Raw genomic sequence first — 23281 nt, forward strand, 5'->3', positions numbered from 1 at the left:
ATGACATGTGAGGAGCCTGGCCGCAGACTTGTCACTTTCCTGTATTCTCCAGGCACTTTCAGCGATTCTACAGATGTAATTATAGGATTAGACTCATAATGATATAATGGAGTTTTAAGGGATTGTCCAGGATTAGGAAAAAAGGTTTCTTTCCCATAAAATGCACCACGCCTAAGTACAGTCTGTGTCTGGTATTGTGGATCATCACCACTGAAGTGAATTATAGTCGAATACTTCATGGAGAGTTGGTTTTGCTCCTTCTTCTGGATCAACAACATTTGTTTTCTTCAGTCTTAGGATAAGTTTACACAAAGGATTTTACTGCAGATTTGAGGGCGGATTCCATTAAAGGGATTCTATCAAAAATCACATTTTTTGTCGATCACATGTAGGAATAGCCTTAAGAAAGGCTATTCTTCTCCTAACTTCAGATGTCTTCTCTACGCCGTAGTTCGGTTGAAATCCCAGTTTTCATCCGTATGCAAATTAGTTCTCTCACAGCACTGGGGGCGGTCCCCAGCGCTCAAACAGCACTGGGGGTGTCTCCAGTGCTGCGAGAGAAATCTCCAGCGCCGCCTCCATCTTCTTCAGGAACGGCCTCTCTGCGCGCCTTCTTCCGGAGCTGGGTTCAAACTGCTAGGCCTCGGGCAGAACCGACTGCGCATACACAGTAAGTAAGCGGCCATTTTCTTGTGGCCTGTGGGCATGCGCAGTCGGCTCTGCCCAAGGCCTAGAAGAACTCATTTGCATACAGACGTAAATCAGGATTTCTACCGAACGGTGGCGCGGAGAAGACATCTAAAGGTAGGAGAAGAATAGACTTTAAGGCTATTCCTATGTGCAATCAAAAAAAAAAATGTGATTTTAATGACAGAATACCTAAAGCAATGGGAGGCAGAGATCACAGCAGGAGGCTGAAAAAATAAGCGTCTTGCTCCATTTTGATGGAAATCGGTGGCGGAAACTGAAGAGGAATTTCTGATACAGTTGACTACAAGGTCGGATTATAATGGGGCAAATGTGCAGTTGTTACCGGGCCCTGGGTAATCCACCCCAGAACCTAAGAATAGGTCATGTGAAGTAAGCGCCCCCTAGTGTTGGGTGCAGGCAGTAAAAAGTTTATCATTCAATTCTATAGCTATGCTATGGATTTAGAGCTATACATGGGAAAAACAGAGCACCGACTAATGTAAAGATATATTAGGAAATTAATCTTAATAAAAATTATTTAAAATTAAAAAATAAAACTAATAAAATGCTAAAATAATATTAATAAAATAATAATAATAATATACATGTTCACGTTAGCAAATAGCTGAAATCTGAGCACAGTTATATGGACTAACATGCATGTGCTCGACATGGGGTTAAGGGCCCTGCTCGCTTTCTGTATATAGAGCTAATGTATCTCGGTTGGGTTGCGTTAAAATGGAGAGGAAACAGGAAGCCATTAGCAGTTTTCCTGCTTGCCAGCGATGGGGCACTGTGAAGCAACGCCGGTACTTGGCACTGTACACACACAATGAATTTTGTCTGTAGTTTCACAACTGAGAAGACTGTATATAGTAAAACACAGCCGCCCCCGTCCGCCATGAGTCTGCACTCTGCCCAACAAACAGGACTATTCTACCCTGCCTGGTACTGGCTATAGCCAAGAAACCACATGATGGACAGAACATAAATAGTAGTCCGGCATCAATGCTCACCACCAACCGTGTACCGCAAGGGTGTGCCGCCCGTCTAACAGTGGAAAGATGCATATAAATGAGACTATACTATAGACCTATGTGAATGTATTAAAGGGGAACTCCATCACCAGACCTATGTCAGAAGAGAACGTGGGGGGGGTGATCTGTGAATCCAGATTAAGTGCTTATTCACACAAGAGGATTCCACTGCACGCGGCCCCATAGACCTTAATGGATCTAATTGGGCAGATTTCACAAATCCCTCAATAGACTTATGATCAGTGGCGTAACTACCATGGTAGCAGTGGTATAGCGGCTGCCACAGGGCCCGGGACATTAGGGGGCCCAGTGACAGCCGTTACCGGGCCACTATGGGGGATAATACTGTGTGCAGGGGCCACTATGGGGGATAATACTGTGTGCAGGGGCCACTATGGGGCATAATACTGTGTGCAGGGGCCACTATGGGGGATAATACTGTGTGCAGGGGCCACTATGGGGGATAATACTGTGTGCAGGGGCCACTATGGAGGATAATACTGTGTGCAGGGGCCACTATGGGGTATAATACTGTGTGCAGGGGCCACTATGGAGGATAATACTGTGTGCAGGGGCCACTATGGAGGATAATACTGTGTGCAGGAGTCACTATGGGGGATAATACTGTGTGCAGGGGCCACTATGGGGGATAATACTGTGTGCAGGGGCCACTATGGAGGATAATACTGTGTGCAGGAGTCACTATGGGGCATAATACTGTGTGCAGGGGCCACTATGGGGGATAATACTGTGTGCAGGGGCCACTATGGAGGATAATACTGTGTGCAGGGGCCACTATGGAGGATAATACTGTGTGCAGGGGCCACTATGGGGCATAAAAAAAAAAGTATCGCTAAGCTCTATTTATTAAAACTAGATTGAGAAATCCATTATTTTATTTTATTTTTTTCTAATATCTTTTTAATTTTCCAATTGTAGATTTTTTATTCAATTTTCCGTGCAGGATTATGGGGCAGCCATCTTGTCTGAGTTTCTCCTCTGCTCTATTTAGGGATCTGCTAGGGACATGAAAATTGGGGAAAAAAATTCTATAAATTTATTATATAATTTATATAAATAAAATAAAAAATTAGTAAAAAAAAAAAAAAAAATTAACAAAAACGTACAGTAAAAAAGTACAGAATTTTTTTTTGGTGACCTAGTTCCTTTAAGCCCAGACTTTCAGCTGACGGACAATAGAAGACGACACGATCTTAAAGAACCTGCCGCAGACAATCCACAAAGTATCTAGTGATGTGGTGAGCCCAATCTCTGGTGTCTGAAGATACAGAATCATCTCAGTCGGGTGGTTTCCTCCGTTGACATACAAAGGTCAGATGCCTAAAACCACATGTTCCCATGGTAGCCTCTGACGACTACCCTCACATTCCTTGCCCACCGGAAAGCAAAGACCTGCTCTCACAGTCACATCTTACCGTCTCTGCAAACCTTGTCATGTACTCTGCAGCCATAGTGAACTGTAAGGCTAGAGAGCCGAGTTTGTACCTTGCCCAGTCCTATGTACCCTTAAAAAGGCTTAAAGGGATCCTATCATTAAACCTCAATTTTTTGTGCCTAACACGTAGGAATAGCCTTAAGAAAGGCTATTCTTCTTCTACCTTTAGAAGTCTTCTTCACGCCGCCATTCTGTAGAAATCCCGTTTTTCGTCTGTATGGAAATGAGTTCGCTCGCAGCACTGGGGGCGGTCCCTAGCGCTCAAACAGCACTGGGGGCGTCCCCAATGCTGCGAGAGAACTCTTCAGCACCGCCTCCATCTTCTTCAGGAACATCCTCTTCATGCGTCTTCTTCCGGCGCAGGAGTATTGTAAGCAGCCATTCTCTTGTGGCCAGCGGGCACGCGCTGTCGGCTTTGCCCTAGGCCTAGATGTTTGAAGCCTGCACCAGAAGAAGACGTGTGAAGAGGACATCCTGAAGAAGATGGAGGCGTCGCTGGAGAGTTCTTTCGCAGCATTGGGGACGCCCCCAGTGCTGTTTGAGCGCTGGGGCCCGCCCTCAGTGCTGTGAGAGAACTCATTTGCATACTGACGAAAACTGGGATTTCTGCCGAATGGCGGCACGGAGAAGACATCTAAAGGTAGGAGAAGAATAGCCTTTCTTAAGGCTATTCCTACCGGTACATGTTAGTCACAAAAAATTGAGTTTTAATGATAGGATCCCTTTATTAATTGATCACCTATCCTTAAGATAGGTGATCCGTTAAAGATCAGCGGGGGTCTGATTCGGGATCGCCGATGATCAGCTGTTTGAAGAGACCACAGTGTTTGGAAAGACAAAGAACAGCGCCATACATTGTAGTGGTTGTTCTTGGTACTGCAACCGAGCCCCATTCACTTGTAACAGGCCTTGGGACCAGTAAACATAACTTCACATGACCTGTGAGGCGGAAGCTGTGGTCAGGCAGTGGTTCAGCGGAAGGTCCCGGATGTCCTCCAGAGGATAGGTCATCAATTGATAAAGCCTGGAAAATCTCTTTAAATTCCAGAGCCCTGTGCCCTGTATTACCTATGTGTGTATGGTGCCCCCAACACATCATGTAAAGGGGTTTTCTAGAGTTATAATACTGATGACCTGTCTTAAGATGACTGCCACGGTGGCGTCGGACCCCTACCATTCCTAAGGATAGGTCATTAGTAACATATAGTCTGGGATCTCTTTTAATACTAGCACTGGAGTAGTTCTCATGTTCAGAAAAGCAGAAGTGTCATAAAAACGAGTGACATCATGGACGAAGTCTACAAACTGGAAAAAATATTTCCACAAGTGAGGTTTGCCATGGAAAATGGAAGGTGTGAGACATGGAGGAGCCACAGACTCTGCCTTTAAAGGGGTTTTCCAGGCGTAATAATTGATAAGGCCAGGTCATTCATTGAAGGTCAGAGGGGGTCTGACACCCAAAACCCTCATCAATCAGGTGTCTGAAGAGATTGCGGTGTTTGGACAAGTGTTGCGTTCTCTTTACAGAAAACCAAACAGAGCGCCATATATTTGTTTTTTTGAATGTAGATTGTGAGCCCCATATAAGGATCACAATGTATTTTTTTTTCCCTATCAATAAGTCTTCTGTAGAATTGGAAGAAATCCACAAAATCACAGGGAGAACATACAAACTCCTTGCAGATGTTGTTCCTGGTGGGATTCGATCCCAGGACTCCAGCTCTGCAAGGCTGCAGTGCTAACCACTGAGCCACCGGGTTGCCCCTCCCACATTTGTATAGTGGCTGTGCGCGGTATTGCAGCTCTACCCATCCACATGAATTGATAGGTCATCCATTGCTTAAGCCTGGAAAACCCCTCTAATAGTGGACATAGAGGTGGATCCCTTTGCGAGGGGTTAGTAGTACTTGGTTAGTGCATTTAGGCAATGATGATGTCATAGTACAGACACTTGTGAGCTGGGAAATTGTAACGTTTAAAGGCAACCTAATCTCCATATTGTGATTTTAAAAAAATGTCTGGGGATACATGCGATTTCAAAAACGTCTGTGTTTTTGAAAAACGCACCATGTTAATTTTAACTGTGGAAAGCAGAATTTTTTTTCCATAGACTTATGTGGGGTACGGAAGGCAAAAATTAAAGACACAGCAGAAAAGCAGCGAAAAAAATAAACATTTTGCTGTGTTTTTCTGCAGTGGTTTTTAGCTGTGTTTTCTTACATGTGGTCTTAACCTAAAGGGGGTTTATCAGGCTTATGATGGTCTAGAGCAGCGAAGGAGTCCATAATAATATCCCTGGGGGTCTAGGGCAGTGAAAGCATCAGTGATAGTATCCCTGGTGGTCTAGAGCAGCAAAGGAGCCCATAAGAATATCCCTGATGGTCTAGAGCAGCAAAGGAGCCCATAATAATATCCCTGGTGGTCTAGAGCAGTGAAAGCGTCAGTGATAGTATCCCTGGTGGTCTAGAGCAGTGAAAGCGTCAGTGATAGTATCCCTGGTGGTCTAGAGCAGCAAAGGAGCCCATAATAATGTCCCTGGTGGTCTAGAGCAGCAAAGGAGCCCATAATAATATCCCTGGTGGTCTAGAGCAGCAAAGGAGCCCATAATAATATCCCTGGTGGTCTAGGGCAGTGAAAGCATCAATGATAGTATCCCCGGTGGTCTAGAGCAGCGAAGGAGCCCATAATAATATCCCTGGTGGTCTAGGGCAGTGAAAGCATCAATGATAGTATCCCTGGTGGTCTAGAGCAGCGAAGGAGCCATTCTTGGTGGTCTAGGTCATTGAGGGGATTAAAAATATCAATACAAAAAATCAAATTGGAGTAAAAATAAATAAATTATATATATATATATATAATATATATACACACACACACACACACACACACACACATACAGTATATATATATATATATATATATATATATATATATTTTTTAAGGTTCCTCCCCCTATACAATGGGACCATTCAAGCGTGAAACCTCAGGCCATGGCTTCCTCAGAAACTGTGGCAAGACTAAATAGGGCGCTTCTTTTTTAGTGCACTGAAGCTTCCGGCGCTGCCTCCCACTGAAGACCACGAGAAGCAGATGTGAAAGACCACTTTGAATTCCTCACCAACTTCTGCCATGTGAACATGCCCTTATACTCATCTCTAATGTAACACGTAGGGGCAGTGTATGGCAGATTGAGATCGCTGTGACTACAACATGTACATCACGCCATGTAATCAAATGGTGGTCACCCAGACAGGAAATCAAGTGTTTGCTGGGCAACTACAGGGCTCACAATCCTCAGTGCAAGCAGCTGAATTAGGCCGGAACTAGGGCAGGGTAATTAATCGAAAAATAACCAAAACCAAATGTCAACCCAGATAACCCGCGAGATTTTGAGCCCGTTGGCTATTTCGGTTTGTTTATTACTAGAGATGAGCGAACACTATTCGAAACAGCCGTTCCGAATAGCACGCTCCTATAGAAATGAATGGAAGTGGCCCCCCCGCGTGCCGGCTACGTCCATTCATTTCTATGGGAGCGTGCTATTCGAAACGGCTGTTTCGAACAGTGTTCGCTCATCTTTAGTTATTACAATATTCGTGAGGTTCTACAAGTGGTTTCGATCAGACTGAACACATCTGAATCGGATCTGCTATTATCACACCATGGGGACTCTTTATAATCCAGAGTATAATAAGTGGAGGCCCAGGGGAGATGAGTCAACATAAAAAACAGTGTTACTCACCTCTCCTGAACTCCAGCACACGTCTGTCACCCTCTTTGGCCCTCCAGACTCATGAAGAAGGTCAGTGGCCACGGAGACTTGTCATTGGGCCTCAGCGGTCACGTGGCTTAAGTACAACATGTGACCGCTGAAGCCCAATCACAGCCCCCAGGGGTCCCTAATGTTATTCAGGATGCCCAAAGAGGTCACGAACTTGCGCCGGAGCCCAGGAGAGGTGAGTAACACTGTTATGTTTTTGTTTTTTATGGTTGCTCCCTCTTCCAGACCTCAGATCATTATACTCGGGAGTCTGAATAGGGGGCCCCAAAGTATAATAATAATAATTCTGGTTCAGATGTGTTCGATCCAAACGAAACCACCGGATGAACCTTGGGAGATGAATCTCATGGGTTTCGCTAACACATGCTCACCACCTCTTATAGACCGCCATGTCCACAAGAGTAATGAAATCTATCGGCAGATGTCAATACGGTTGATAAGGTCCGATCATAGTGGGGCAAGTGGGCAATTTCTTGCCATTTGGCCCTGGCTTACAACCCATTTCGCCCTTGGGGGCTTGGTCTTTTAAAAGGGGCGAGGATTAAATTAATCATAATTGAGGTGAAATACTCAATGAGTTGCGATTATTATTTAGGTGATAATGACCCAGCCAATACTAAAATATTAGACTCTCCATTGACTTCTTACTTGAGCTGGTCACAGATGATGTGTATCTCGGCAATCTCCTCCATCTCCGCCGCTTTCTTCAGTACGGCCAAGCTCAGGCTTTCCATTGCTAAGAGAAGCCAAAGAACATGAATTAAAAGAGCCATTGATAAAATCCCAGCAATGCAGAAAATTCCAGCCCAGTCCTCAGCCAGTCATTCAAGGCTGGATTTCGCTACGCACACCCCCTAATAGTCTAGTCAATTGCAGACGCCACATTTACTCCTCAGCTCGCTGTCAGATCTACAGCAGCACGCATGGTTTACAGCCTGTAAAGGTGGCCATTATCTTAGGGCTCCTCTATTATTAATGAGCCCCCGGGGTGGGGGGGTTCTTAAGGGTAATGGCCTGAGTACGGAAATTCAGGAACCTTCACCTATATTACAGGGAAATGATCAGGCCCCTAAATATATGGCAAGGGCTCAAAGTGCATGCATTGTAGAGTAGGGGAGGTAGTGGCTGTCATACAGGGGCTCATCCCCAACACCCACAAGGGTCAGTTGTTTGTAACGGGGGACAATTCACCCATCAGTATATTTTTGACAAGTGGGAGGAGACTGGAAGAAACCCATGCATAACACATTACTTAACGAGCATAGCGCCATACATTGTAGAGTGGCCATGCTTGGTATTGCAGCTCAGCCAAGTGACCAATGACCATAACGCCACATGGCCTGGGTAGTGAATGTGCTGTTCAAGGGTTTTTAAGCCTCAAATGGACTTTTCATACAGATAACAGAGGATAGGTCATCAGTATCTGATCTATTGGGGTCAGACACCAGGACCCTACACCCATCAGCTGTTTCGGCAGGCTCCAGGGTACTCAGCTCTGCTCCTATGACTCGAATAGGGCCAGGCCAGACTGCTTCTACTTCCCATATACCGCAGCAGCGTCCTACGCCTCAAGTCTGCCGTAACAGCTGATCGGTGCAAGATAAAGGAGTCAGACCCCCCACAGATCAGATACCGATGACCTATTCTGTATGTAAAATCTATTTGGGCCCAAAACACCCTTAAGGCCGGGGCTCCATATAGTTTTTCCTGTGGAAAAAAAAAATGCAGCATTTTACAGTCACTGCAAGGTGGATTCTTTCTGAGCGTCCCCCATCCCCCAATGACTACAATGGGGAGTTCTTTTTCGGCTCCATTTTGACACCACAGAGTAGAATAAGTCCTGCTCTATAGTCAGTGGTACAGAACTGAGCGTCAGACCCCATCAGGAGAGACTCGGCCTGCACACTCGCTCATGTACATGAGGCCTCAGGGTATATGCACACGAAGGAAAAGGTTGCAGAAACCTTTTCCGCCTTGTGAACATTTCGTGCGGCACCAGCGTTCCGTTGCGGTATACCGCTCCCAATTAGGCCCAAATGAATGGACCTATACAGGAGCGTGTCTCAAACCACGGACGCCGCGGCTCACTCAGATAGGTCATCTCACTTCTTTTTTCTGCTACTAGCTAACGGGAAAAAAAAGCGAGCGGCTCCCATTGAAGTCCATGGGAACCATTTTTGCAGGCAGATTTTGAGGTGGATTCCTTGCCCGCCTGCAAAAAACTCTCTGTGAACATATCCTAACAATAAATCTAATTTTCAGTGAAAAAAACCAAACCACTATTTCGGTATGTTCTCCTAGGGAAATTTTCATGCAGATTTTAGTACATATTATATGCCAAAATCCATCCACATCTCATGCGTGCAAATAGGGTTTCCAAAACCCAACACAAATTTTCCACATCATTTTTATTTTTGGTGCCATGGGGAAGGGGAATTTGGGACATGGGTGTAAAATGTGAGGATTAGCCCTCATGAATGACAACAGGGCTAATGGAGATCTGTGGATGTCCATGGCAGAAAATCAAAAGGCAGGGTCCATTCAAACAGAGGAAAATGGTGAGGAATTCGGTGTGGAATTTTGGCGCTGAAAATGGGTTCAATGGGATCCTTTTTCTGCTAGCTGAAAAAGGAACCCATTGAAATCAATGGTAGGCTTTTTTTTTTCATTGCTGAGATTTTTATTTTTTGACCAAATTCCTCAAACTAGGTTCATAGGGCAGAGTATGGAGCGGAATTTGCGGTGGTCTTTCTCCTCAAATTTCTCTCCAAATTTGGCCCTGTGGATCCCATGAACATGAAGGATGACCCAAATTTTTTTTTTTTTTTTTATAAAGGTCCCTTGTAATGGACCCTCAAACAATAGGTCAAGGCTTATTTTTGTCTTCACAAATCCCTCAATACACTGAAATCTATGAGGTGTCCATAAGAACAGGCGCCCCTTGGATACAAAACGTCCATGAAAAATATACGTATTTCAAGTTAAATTCTAACCACAGTCGTGTGAATCTAGTCTTAAGGAAAACGGAGGTCACTCAGCCATCAAAAGCGGAACGGATGCAAAAATGGGCATTAAAAAATAGAGGTGTACGTCTGATTGTAATGTCCTTTAGATTTGTCAAAAACGTCACCACCGTGTGAATAAGGCCTTAGACTCAACAGCATCTGCTTCCTGCCATAAAAAACATATGGCCAGGGCTACACTGCAACTTTTTGTAGCGCTACTGATTGATTTTAACTATTGAGTGACCACTGCAGAACAATTGCAAAAACCCCATACATCTCATGCACTTTTCTCAAGGAGACTCAAAGTACAAGAAGTGTTGTGGAGTAGGGGAGGTAGTGGCTGCCGTACAGGCGCTCATCCCCAACACCCACAAGGGTCATTTGTTTGTAGAGGGCACCAATTTATCTATCGGTAAATTTTTGGCATGTGGGAGGAAACTGGAGGAGACCCACACAAACACGGGGAGAAAATACAAAGGGGTCACATGGTGGCACAGTGGTTAGCACTGCAGTCTTGCAGCGCTGGAGTCCTGGTGTTCAAATCCCACCAAGGGCAAAAAAACATCTGCAAGGAGTTTGTATGTTCTCCCCGTGTTTGCATGGATTTCCATCCCATATTCCAAAGACATACTTATAGGAAAAAATGTACATTGTGAGCTCTATGTGGGGCTCACAATCTACATTTAAAAAAAAAAAGAAAAGAAAATACAATCTCCTCGCTCGGATTCGAACCCAAGTGCTCAGCAAGGCAACAGTGCGACCCACTTAGTCACTGTGAGTAGGGTTGAGCGATCAGGAAAAATCGCATCCCGATCGGTGACTGAGCAAATTTCATGATCAGGATCGGCTGGAAAATGATCAGATTTTGAAATCTCAAGATTGGCTCAACCCTACTGTATATATAATATACAATTACGGTTGAGCGATCGGGAAAGATCGGATCCCGATCGAGCAAATTTCACAATCATGATCGGAAATCGGATTTTAAAAATGATCTTGAAATTCCAAGATCGGCTCAACCCTACTGTGAGCCATTCGGGGTAAGTATGAGGTGCCTTGGGCCCACCAAATAAAATGATTCTGGGTGCCCATCCTGCAACCACCCCAAGGAAATACGCAATGGCACCCTTCAAGTTGGGGTGTCTTCTGGACTTCTGGTACTCCGACACTGCGATCATTTAGGGTGCATTCACACGATGTCTTGTGGCACGTCTACGCCACGGCCGTATACGCTCCCATTGATTTCAATGAGACCTGGGACCATATACACGGTGCTATTTTGCGGCCGCCGCAAAATAGCACCGCGTATATGGTCCCGGCTCCCATTGAAATCAATGGGAGCGTATACGGCCCGCCAAAGCTCCCGCGGCGTAGACGTGCCACAAGACATCGTGTGAATGCACCCTCAGACTGTGGCTCATAGTAAAACTCAATTAGTAGTCCTACAAAAAGTTGCAGGTAGTCGTGGCCTTAGGCTGTATGAAATCCTGCAAGTGACGGATGCAACGTCTGAACGAGCAGCAAATCTACGGCAGACTTTACACCCGGTATTTACATGCAGACATGCTACCCCAAACATCACGTGCGGTATCTGACACCACTATTACCGTGACCTTCTTTTGTCTGCAGTTTTGTAGCATCAGATAAGACAGACACAGGATCAGCAGCATTCCTCATACTGACCTGCAGAGCAAGGTGATCTTTAACCAAAATAAAACCACCTTCTAAGGAGTCAGTTCCTTCCGCTGGGCACCTTTGGGAGTCGCCACCTTATCCGATCTGGGTGCACAAACACAGAAATGATTTACTGAATGCACAAAATTGTGCAAACAAGGCCGGCGAGGAGGGTGCCAGTGCAGGACTGTGATGTCAGCTCTGGAGGCTTGAACTTTGAGACCGGCTGTCGAGAGACAGATGTGAAAGTTCTTCCAGTGTAAACAAGATCTCAGCTGGTTCACTGTGAGGTTTCCAGGCTCAACTCACCCGACCGGTTATTAGCAGAGGGCAGCAGGGTCTTGGCTGGGCTGGCATTGCCCACCTTGGCCACTTAACAGGTTGCCTGGCTGGCTGGTAGCGGGCACATGCAGATTTGCTCTTTGCAGCTTCTATTGTGCAGGGTCCGCCTGTGGCTTGGCCAAGTCCTCAGTGCATTCAGTCTGGGGAAAGCGTGCAATGTTAGGATCACATGTGTGCAGCGCCAAGCACACTGGAAGGAGTTTATGAAAGAGACTGAAAGCTACATTGTGATAGTACAGGGATGTCCCTCCCCCTGGGTGAGCATTCGCTGGGTTTGGAGACATCCAGCTGAGGAGGGGGGAGGAGAGGGGGGAGTTTCTCTACGGTAACTGGGAAGGTACAAGAAAAATCACAGCACAGGCAAGTTACACATAGAGAGCAATCCTGCTAGGGCTGGAATCACACAGGCACTTTAGGATGCAGTTTTTAAACAAGGCCATAAAAACCAGTTGTATTAGATACACAGGGATCTCACATGCTGCAATAGAAACCTACATGTATGAGGCCTCGTTCACACACATTAGTTTTTAGTACTTTTTTGTGTTGCCTCATATACACCCGTCTACACCAGAACACGGCCTGAAACGCGATGGTCAATTCCAATGATTTTAATGCCAGGACTACACGACGACAGGCGAGGGCTACAAGGTGACATTGGCCGCGACAATACAAGGTCTAATACACACCTTCCAGCTTTCAAAGGACAGAAAGACGGATGACGTGTCAATTTATCCCCACCCACTTCTACTTTGACCCCACCCATTTCTCTATGTGCCCCCAAAGCATAATGCCCCTATAGTCACCCCAACAGGATTTGTCCCCACATTATAATGTCCCCCTCCACTTGCCCCGATAGTTTAATATCCCTGTCCAGTTGGCACCAGTTTAATGTCCTTCTCTATCAACCCCCAATTTAATGTCCCTCTCCTCTTGCCCCTAGTTTAATGTCCTCCTTCCAGCTGCTCCCACAATATTATGTCTCTCCTGTTATCAAACATAAAAAACTAATACTCACCTCTCCTCAGTCCCCTAAAACTAATACTCACCTCTCCTCGATCACCTAACACCAATACTCACCTCTCCTCGCTACCCTAACACTAATACTCACCTCTCCTCGATCACATAACACTAATACTCACCTTTCCTCGCTCCTCTAACACTAATACTCAACTCTCCTCGTTCCCTTAACACTAATACTCACCTCTCCTCGCTCCCCTAACACTAATACTCACCTCTCCTCGCTCCTCTAACACTAATACTCAACTCTCCTCACTCCCCTATCACTAATACTCGCCTCTCCTTGCTCCCCTAACACTAATACTCACTTCTCATTGCTCCCCTAACACAAATAATACTCACCTCTCCTCACTCCCCTAACAATAATACTCACCTTTCCTTGCTACCCTAACACAAATAATGCACACCTCTCCTCGCTACCCTAACACTAATACTTACCTCGCTACCCTGACACAAATAATACTCACCTCTCCTCGCTCCCCTAACACTAATACTCACCTCTCCTCGCTCCCCTAACACTAATACTCACCTCTCCTCGCTCCCCTAACACTAATACTCACCTCTCCTCGCTCCCCTAACACTAATACTCACCTCACCTCGCTCCCCTAACACTAATACTCCCCTCTCCTTGCTCCCTTAACACTAATACTCACCTCTTTTCGCTCCCTTAACACTAATACTCACCTCTCCTCGCTCCCCTAACACTAATACTCACCTCTCCCCGCTCCCCTAACACTAATACTCACCTCTCCTGCCACTCTGTCTAAAGTCTTTGCTCCTGGAGAGTTCAGGGAGCTGTAGGTATGATGTAAGTGACGTCATCACATTGTACCTACTGCTCCTACTGCTGTCAGAGCACACAGGGAGACGGCTACCTTCATCATAGTATGCAGCTCCTCTACATCCTCTCCAGACACAGATGACTTGAAGCTGGGACATACCATCCGCCGAGCAGGACTGGACCCAGAATATTGTATGGAATACACAAGACCGGGTGCTCTGTCTGGTGCTCCTCTGATGCGACATCTGATGGTCCATTCCATCCTGATCCAGGTCCGATCCTGCTCATGTTATCGGAACAGGATGCATCAGAAGCCACCATAGAGGTAAGTACATGCACTCAGACGCCAAATCGGCCCCACATTAGCCGGCACACTCGGTCATATGCTAGACTTACAAGGTGACATCTGTCACACGACCAAATAAGTTGTTGTGCTGCAAAAACATGGTCAGGTCATAGACGCATGCAAGGTGCAGTCGCATGTGACTTCCATTTCGATCACGCGACATAACCATGTGTAGCTTGTCACACCAAAAATTTCAATTGCAATTTTTTCTATACTCCTCTTGACCATGCGAGTCTGTGGGTCTGTGGATGTTATCCGTGTCCAAATTTTATAATTTTTTCAACAATGCCAAAAAATTTATCAAAACCGAAAGAAAAACAGACGTCACATGGATGAACAGATGTACAATGTCGGATAACGTGCAAAACAGATCATCCGCACGATAGCAGCCTTGAGGTTCACACTAGTGTCGGGGTGTCCGTTATCCTAGTCAATTGGCGGATCAGAACAACGGACTGCTAAAATAAACTCAAAGGGTCTCCACTGACCATAATGGGGTCCGATGGGCGTCCATTCTTTTTATCTGAAAACGCCTGAGGAATACAAAGATTGTAAGCCGGGCCACCAGGCCAAAAATCGTGGCAACAAAAAAAAAAACCTTCTTTTGGCTATATTTTTTTTTCCCCCCAAAGTTTGTCTGTTGTCCATTATGAATTCCTCGCAGCAGACCGCTCCCGTGTATCCCTAGACTTTTTTTCAGACACATTTTTGGTGGGATTTTTTTTTATTTTCTGAAGCAGTTCATGAAAGAGACTGAAAGCTACATTGTGACTTGCAAGGATGCCCCTTCCCCCCTGAGCGAGTCTTTCCTGGGTTTGGAGACATCTGAGTGGGGGGAGGAGAACGGATTTTCACTATGGTAACTGGGAAGGTACAAGTAAAATCATAGTGAGGGCGATACACATCAGATTGTGATCGGCCGAAAGGGTCGCCTCATCCATGGTGGCCAGCGAACGTCTGGGAATCTGAACTATCTGTTGGTAATCTGTGTCTGCCTTCCATAGACATCAATGTTAAAAGAAAAAATGGATTCGTTGCGGTCTCTCGTGTATGGATACACTGTGGAAATGTTCGAAACATAAACTAGCTGATGGTTTTAAAAACCAATGTAACCCTTCGTTCACATCCGCGTTAGGTATTCTGTTCGGGGGAGTGTGCGTGGGGACCACCCAAACGGACTACCGAACGCAAATGCAAGCACTGGTGCAGTAAAAGCACACGAACCCCATAGACTATAATGTGGTCCTTGTGCTTGCCGCCATCCCATCATCAATCGTATGATCACATGACCATCTGGAACCTAACATGTATTTTCACACACAGATCAGTCCTGCTAGGGATGGGGTCACATTTATAGTTTTTGGGCCAATAAGTTTAAGTTCAAACGGTGTTTTTTGGTCCGAAACCTGAGGCGGAGGCCACCTCGGGCTCCGGACCAAAAACCGGGTAGCCGCGACTTAAAACCGATGCACTGCACCGGCATCCAGCCGCACACTCCGCTCCAGATTAGGCCCAATGAATGGGCCTAGTCGGGAGTGTCTTCAGGCCGAATCGCGAGGCGACTCCGCCTGAAGAATGAGCATTGATCTCAACGGGAGCCATCTTTTTGGTCAGGATTTACGGCCTCAAAATCCTGACTCAAAATCTCTGTGTGAACTTACCCTAAACAGATATGCAGAGTTTTTCTCGACCTTTTTTCATCCCCCTATTAGGACCCGTGCACACGATGTAACGCGGTGCTGATTCTGACACGTAAACTCGTGTCAGAGTCAGCGCTTCAAAACAGAATCCCATTGACTTCAATGGGTTCCGTCTTACGCGCGCTACACATTAAAATCAATAGGAGGCTTTTTAACCCATTGATGTCAATGTGTTACGTGTTGTATAGTGACAACGCCCACGAATCCACAGCTAAAATAAACATGCTACGTTTCTAACAAATGTTTTTGAAGACGCCAAATTTTCTATGCCACAAAGTACAGTTGAGATGAATGAAAACGAATTCACTTTGCTGGTAGAACATAGCAGGTTTTTTTTCTGCTGCGTTTCCACAGTGTGGGGCCTTGGCCTATTGATAGGCGGTCAATACATTTCCTAAGTTTTTTAACCTTTTTTTTTCTTTAATAAAACATGAATTTATTCTGGGGTCACTTGGGGCGAGTTTGCAGCGAGTTCGCCATGGTAGAATCGTTGGCGACGACAAACTACGATGTACAGTAGCGATGTAGTGGCAAAGAGACTTTCACTGCTGCTCTTGATCCCGCAGCATGTCAATAAATGCTGCGAGTTCGATTGCACTTTTCAATGTTCGATTTGGCTGGTTTTTGCCGCAGCGACATCCAGGGCGGATTTCTGTCAAGGACAATCCGCAGCAGCCCCATTTCAGTGTCCCTATCATTACAAATTTTTAATAGTATTTTTTGCAAATATTTTGGTGACTTTTTTTTTTTTTAGCTCATATAAGAGACTGAAAGCTAAATTGTGAGCTTGCAGGTCTGTCCCTTCCCGCATGAGTGAGCATTTGCTGGGTTTGGAGATATCCAGCTCAGTGGGGGGGAGGAGGGCTGGGACACACTAAAAAAATTCACAGCTCAGACAAGTTTTACCTACAGATGAGTCCTCCTAGGGCTGCAATCACACAGGCAGTTTTTAGGAATTAAAAGATAAGCCTTTGTTCACATCAGCGTTTGGATTCCATCCGGGGGAGTCCGCATGGGATCCCCTCGAACAAAATACAAATGCAATTGCAAGCGCTGTGCAGTAAAAGCACATGGACCCCATAAACTATAATGGGGTCTGTGTGCTTGCCGCGCGCTGTCCGCATGAATCATGTGGACAGGAAAGTAGATGGTGAAGTACTTTCCTGTCCGCATGTTCCCTGCAGAGATCTGGCGGCGAGCACACGGACCCCATTATTGTCCATGGGGTCCGTGTGCTTTTACTGCACAACGTTTGCACTTGCGTTTGGTATTTCATTCAGGGGGTCCCCATGCGGACTCCCCCAGACGGAATCCAAACGCTGATGTGAACGAGAGCTTATCGATACTCAGTTTTAAAACCTATTCATTTGTATGGGTTTTTAAAGGTAAACACCGAAGTCCGCCTGCAGACTCTCTGCGGGGAAACTGGTTTTTTTTGGCTGGACACAGACATGCGAGACTTTGAGTCCGGCTAAAAAAAAAACAGTTTTCCCGCAGAGAGGCTGCAGGTGGACACCGGCGGTTCATCAGTATGTGGTTAGCTAGGCCTTACTCATGTCTGCAGCCCCGTGCAATTTCACCCTAATTCTGGTGGTGCAGTCCTCATCCTCAGATATTGGTTACCTATGTAGTGTAGATTTTACGCCTTATCTATAATTGCTATATGTCTATCCTGCAGGTGGTCTCTCAGAAATGCCCAGCACAGTGCGGACCATGCCCAGAAGAACCGCCAAACTGCGCTCCTGATGTACCAGTCGTGCTAGATGGCTGTGCCTGCTGCCCAGTGTGTGCCAAACAGCAAGGAGAGATCTGCTCTGAGGTGCTGCCATGTCAAGAAGACCTGGGCTTATACTGTGACTTCAGTGCAGAGCTGCAGAGCGATGTGGGCATATGCATGGGTAAGTGCACCACTAAACATGGGCAAAGGGTGGGCCGTATAGGATGTGAGATCTGAGTGTAATATACATGTGGCTGGTACTTTCATTGGACCACATGGCTTGGTGTTTCCATTTGGTGGCTTCCAGTTGGCTATATTGTAATGTTGTAGTGGTTTCCTATAAACTTCGGTTATGGGGAGGGTCAGGCTGCTGGATTTTTTTCTACTTTCCGGTCCATTCATTTCATTGTTTTTATCCTTTTTGGCTTTTTTGCATTAGTTCTGGAAGGAGGTAAATGTGTGTTTAACGGAGCCCTCTACAACAATGGAGAAACCTTCCAACCAAGCTGTAAATACCATTGTACATGTCAGGATGGACAGATAGGATGTGTCCCCAGATGTAACCTGGACCTTCAGCTCCCGGGACCTGATTGTCCCTTCCCAAGAAAAGTGACCGTTCCCGGGGAATGCTGCGAAAAGTGGGTGTGCGATTCAAGAGAAGAAGTGGCGTTCGGAGGCTTCGCTATGACTGGTGAGATTTTACATAATTATCTTACTATTACTTATGTTATAAGACGGGTTGTCACGGGCCATAGTTGTCAGCTGTCTGAATTTGCCGGGACACTCCCTAATAGTTCAGCCAATTCCACCCAAAGTGGCCATCTTGGTTGGTTTGGGGGTATTATCCAGGAGGGCTGGGGGAGTGCCCGGGGGTGAGACTTAAATGTACCTATTTTACCATCTGCAAAATTGGTAAGTAGACTGTATGACCAAAATATCAAACCCATTGTGTTCTTGTATTTGCACAGCTTATAGACCGGAGGCCACATTGGGAGTAGACATGGGCACCAACTGTATTGAGCAGACAACAGAGTGGAGCGCCTGCTCTAAGACGTGCGGCCTGGGACACTCGTACAGGGTGACAAATCGTAACCGCCGCTGTGAAATGCAGAAACAGATCCGCCTGTGCATGGTGCGATTGCCATTTTTCGGGTGTAGATCGGTGTAATTGGGGCACATCTTTGGAGCAGAGCCTTTACTTGCGCCAAAGATGCGCCACATTGTTTCTCGCCACCTTTTGTGAAACTGGGCAGAGACCAAGGTGGACCAGGGACGCACTGGCCCAACAAATTTATTATAATAGCCCATAAAAGAAGAGATACACGTCACTCCACTAAGGAATGGGAGCTCAAGTAGGGATCCAATCCAAATCAACGTGGGTGTGCATCTCAAAACTGGAATGTTCTATGGCTATTAAAGGGAGTGTGTTACCAATCCAGGATATCGCCCGGCCCTGCAGATAGATAGGTTAGAGTCACCTGAATTATACTGTGTTTCCTGTAGCCAAGATATCACCGCCATTGCTGTACACAGCTCATTTACATATTGATATAAATGGTGATATCCCGACAACAGAGGTAGCAATTCATAAGGGGAAAACATTGTGTGATTCAGGTGACCCTAACCTATCTATCTGTAGGGCTGATGTGCCGGGTTAGTGACACATTCCCTTTAAATAATTAGAGTAGACTTTCTTCTGACAGAAGAGTCAATGGGACTTATCATCCCTCCTGACATGTCTGTCTTAGTAAATACTTGTCCCCGTGATATAAGAATTCTAAAGCATCTTTCCTTACAATTCTGCTGTGCCGTTCCTCTGTTACACCTCCTGGAAATACATGGATAGATAGATAACTACACAGCCTGTTACTTTATCATTGATCGGACAGTACCACGCAGTGCAGGGACACACTCCCGACTGATAACTCTGAGCTGTCCATGGATTCAGACATTTCACGGAGGAGTAACAGAGGAACAGCACAACACAAATTTCTAAAAATCCAGAATCTCTATATTATGGGGAAAGTATTAAAACAGTCATGTCAGGACGGGTGACAGATCCTCTTAAATCGTGAAATATTATATTATTTATCTGTGTAAAGAGAATTTCCACCCAAAATCAAAGAATCCACCTGTATACAGAAGGCCCGGAGGTGTATACTGCAGCTGGATGACAACCATTATGGCCACTGGGGTTTGTCAGCTAGACTCCTAGATGGCAGAACTGTCTATATATGAGAACAAGGAATATTTAGGCAGATTTGCCGTTCAGATCTCTGGGAAAGATGAGTGACAACCCTGTGGGACCTGTAATACCAGGAGTGCTGGTTGTCAGACAGTTTGCCCTGATATAAGTCAGATTTTACACTGTGGACTTCTATCTACAGGCGACATGATAGGTGGGAATCCTCTAATACTGACATTTTGGGTTGAATTCTGCAGGTTTGTGATTTCCTGAGGTTTGTTCTGCGGAGTAATGTGTATTTGTAGACCCTATAGAGGGGATATGTGATGTGTACGATGTCAGCGGTTGTGTCTTCTCATAGATTTATATAGCAGCTTCCCTCGTATACAGTGAACGGCGTCTTTGTTGGGGAAAGAATTTATTTTCTGTCTAAATGTTGTATAAAGCAAATTTCTATTTTTTGTAATAAATCAGACATTCTATATGTTACATTCTGTGTATTTTGTGTTCCCTCTATGTCAGATGTGGTTTACATCACAATAATACACTGCGTGTGAGAAACACAACTATAAGAAGATATCCATCAGCAGACACATAGGGGCAAATTTATCAAGAGCGGAGTATTGTACGCCAGTCCTTATATACAGGTAACATAGAGAGATGTATGAAGAGGCCGCGGCCTAGCAGAAATCAGTAGGACATCTCTGCGACACAACGCAAATCTGTGCTAGTTACGGCTCGTCCATTGTAACTAGTTATAATAAATGTGTCAGGCCAAGAGGTCCCCGCCCGCCCGTCCTGAGCCCCGCATGTTGTCACAATATGGCAGGTGAGGCGTGGGAGCCTCTGTAATGGCCTCCTCAGTGCTCCTATATGTAATGTAATGGCCCTCACACACGTAGAATAGCTCCATCAGTGCCCTACATATTATATAATGAACCCCACAGCGCCCCCATATGTCATATAGCGGCTCCACAGCACAGGCTCAGTGTGTAATATAATGGACCCCACAGTGTCCCACATGTAATATAATGAATGGAGGAATCCTACAAGTAAGAGACCCTGAGCACCCCTTTATATGGAGGAGGAGAGGGGATGACTTTAGGGTTTTCTTCTTCTGTAGGGTGAGAGCTGGGAGAAGGGAAATGCTGGAAGTTGTAGTGATCTCCTTATACCCCCTCCATAGAGAGCCCATAATAAGAGCCTGGGCATGCTGGGCACTATAGTTCTCTCATTGTGTAGTCCCCCTGCAGTGTCCTTGGTAGTCCCATACCACCTGGAGTGTCCCATACAATCTATTAATACCCTGAGCATGCTGGAACTTGTAGTTCTCTCTGTTACACTTCCCTACTGATAATTTTCACGGATACCCTATAATAACCGTCTGGTTATGCTGGAACTTGTAGTCCTCTATTATCCCCCCCACACACCTACCTGTAATTTCCCCTAATATCCCATAATAAGGCCTCGTTCACATCTGTGTCAGTAATCCATTCGGGGGAGTCTGCATGGGGACCCGACTGGGAACAGACTACCGAACGCAACTGCAAGCGCATAGACTATAATGGGGTCCGTGTGCTTGCCGCCAGATCTCCGCAGGGAACATACGGACAGGAAAGTACTTCACAATCTACTGTGCGGAGATCTCGCGGCAGGCACACACATCCCATTATATTCTATGGGGTCCATGTGCTTACACTGCACACCACTTGCAAATGTATTCAGTAATCCGTTTGGGGGAGGGGGTCCCCATGCAGAACGGATTACCAAACACAGATGTGAACCAGGGGTACGAGCTTTTTGGGTCATTTTGAGACTTATAGTTCTATCCTTTTATAACCTCCTTGTAATAATGTCTGATATCCCATAAGATAAGAGCGGACATTCTGGGAGTTGTAGTTCCTCACCATAATGTCATCTGATAGGAAATAAAACCTCTGTAAGTGCTGGGAAATCCCCTATATACCTGCTGTATACAATACATGGCCATGGTGACATCACTGCAGCTGTATACTGGCACCACTGCCTGTGTGGAACCCTCAGCCTGATGACATCATCATCACTATGACATCACTGAGGCTATGTGAGGGGCGGCAGTGCCTTGGAACATTGTCATTCTGCCCGCTCGGCTCTGCGGTGCGTCCATCTTCCTCCGATGCTGGATAAAGAATATTCTTAAAGGAATTATCAGAAGAAATATTAGAACAATTAGAGCCAGAAATATAAGCAGAATGCGAGAACTATCAGAAGAATGGAAAGAATAAGAAAAGAGACTCAAGACACCTTGTGAAGTCCCGGCTGAGGTAGGAGAAGGAGGAGATTTTATCTTTATTTCATTTCTTTTATACATTCGTCTAAACACCGAGCTTATCTCAGGTGCCGGGTCACATCTAGAAAGATCCAGAACTTTGTGAGATTTGTAAGAAAAAAGTCTTATATTTCTGATCTATGTATTTGTATTCTATGTATTTCTGGCCCATCACACGGTATACGAGCCCCTATCTGTCCTGTCCATCCCTTCTCACCTCCATTATCTCATCTTCTAGTTTTGGGGATCTAGAATTTAAGAAAGATTTTCTGTTTTTAGGCAAAAAAGTCCATTGGCCGAAAATGTATAGAAAAGCTACAACATTGTAACCAAAGGAAGAAAACAAGGTGGCAGAATGCGGAGATGTAAGTTCTATATACAGTGTGATTGTAATATTATGCCTACTCCCTTAGGGGGCGCTGCCTAATGTGTGGTGTCATGTAAATAAGATACATAAGGGAGTGTGATAGCGGAGTCTAGTATCTGTATGGGATTGTTTCTAGGTTGTCTGGACAATCCCTTGTAGTGAGTAACAGATCATATGGATCGCCAAGACTCCCTAGGTTACCTTGTATCTATAGATATCTGCGGGTGGATGAAGGTATGGCAGAGAATTATTACAGCTTTTATCATGTGTTGTTCTGACGTAGGAGGCTGAAAAGAATACACGAGGAAGATCAGGAATTCAAGAGAAGAAGAGCCAAGACATTAAGACCGACTTTTATACATTTTTATATCATTTATATATATATATATATATTTTTTTTTACAAAAATATTTATTTTTATTTTTTACATAGATTATATTTTTATATTATATTTTTTATATTTATTTTTGTATTTTTTTATTTTATATTATTTTTAGTTTTTTAATTTATTTTTTTACTTAATTTATTTTTTAACCGTTTTTATATTCCATTTTTATATTTTTTATAAAAATATATTTTTGTACAGATTTTTTTAATGTTTATTTTTATACAGATTATATTTTTATATTATATTTTTGTTTAATTTTGTATATATTTTATTTTTATACAGATATTTTTATATTATTTTTAGTTTTTTAATTTATTTTTTACTTAATTTATTTTTTAAACTTTTTTATATTCCATTTTTATATTTTTTTATAAAAATATATTTTTGTACAGATTTTTTTACTGTTTATTTTTATACAGATTATATTTTTATATTATATTTTTATATTTATTTTTGTATATATATTTTTTTTTGTATACAGATTATA

At 44.7% G+C, this 23281-nt stretch overlaps 2 protein-coding genes across 2 annotated transcripts in view; one reads left to right on the top strand and one right to left on the bottom strand.

Moving 5' to 3' along the window:
• The window catches only part of DEPTOR (DEP domain containing MTOR interacting protein), a 47939-nt gene extending 35667 nt beyond the window's left edge, over positions 1 to 12272 (bottom strand). Inside the window, exons 1-2 of the mRNA XM_075272071.1 lie at positions 11653 to 12272; positions 7613 to 7700 (exon numbers count right to left, since the gene is read on the bottom strand). Coding sequence (XP_075128172.1) covers positions 7613 to 7698 — 86 coding nt within the window. The 5' untranslated portion in view covers positions 7699 to 7700; positions 11653 to 12272. The remainder of the gene's footprint in view (positions 1 to 7612; positions 7701 to 11652) is intronic.
• A 5198-nt stretch (positions 12273 to 17470) lies between these two features.
• LOC142201121 (CCN family member 3-like) lies at positions 17471 to 22408 on the top strand. Its single transcript, XM_075271948.1, has 4 exons — positions 17471 to 17727; positions 17986 to 18237; positions 18515 to 18678; positions 22319 to 22408. Exons 1-4 carry the CDS (start codon positions 17493 to 17495, stop codon positions 22406 to 22408), a joined length of 741 nt encoding a protein of 246 aa, XP_075128049.1. The 5' UTR covers positions 17471 to 17492.
• The last annotated feature ends 873 nt before the right edge of the window (positions 22409 to 23281 follow it).

This window comes from Leptodactylus fuscus, chromosome 4, assembly GCF_031893055.1.
Source record: "Leptodactylus fuscus isolate aLepFus1 chromosome 4, aLepFus1.hap2, whole genome shotgun sequence".
Taxonomy (NCBI): domain Eukaryota; kingdom Metazoa; phylum Chordata; class Amphibia; order Anura; family Leptodactylidae; genus Leptodactylus; species Leptodactylus fuscus.

Bases quoted from the DNA above. Each gene is read 5' to 3' on its own strand.
- LOC142201121 (XM_075271948.1), top strand. From the start codon at position 17,493: ATGTCTATCCTGCAGGTGGTCTCTCAGAAATGCCCAGCACAGTGCGGA. The intron at 17,728-17,985 runs GTAAGTGCACCA...TTTTTGCATTAG, and splicing joins CGATGTGGGCATATGCATGG to TTCTGGAAGGAGGTAAATGT. The intron at 18,679-22,318 runs GTGCGATTGCCA...TTCTGTTTTTAG, and splicing joins AACAGATCCGCCTGTGCATG to GCAAAAAAGTCCATTGGCCG.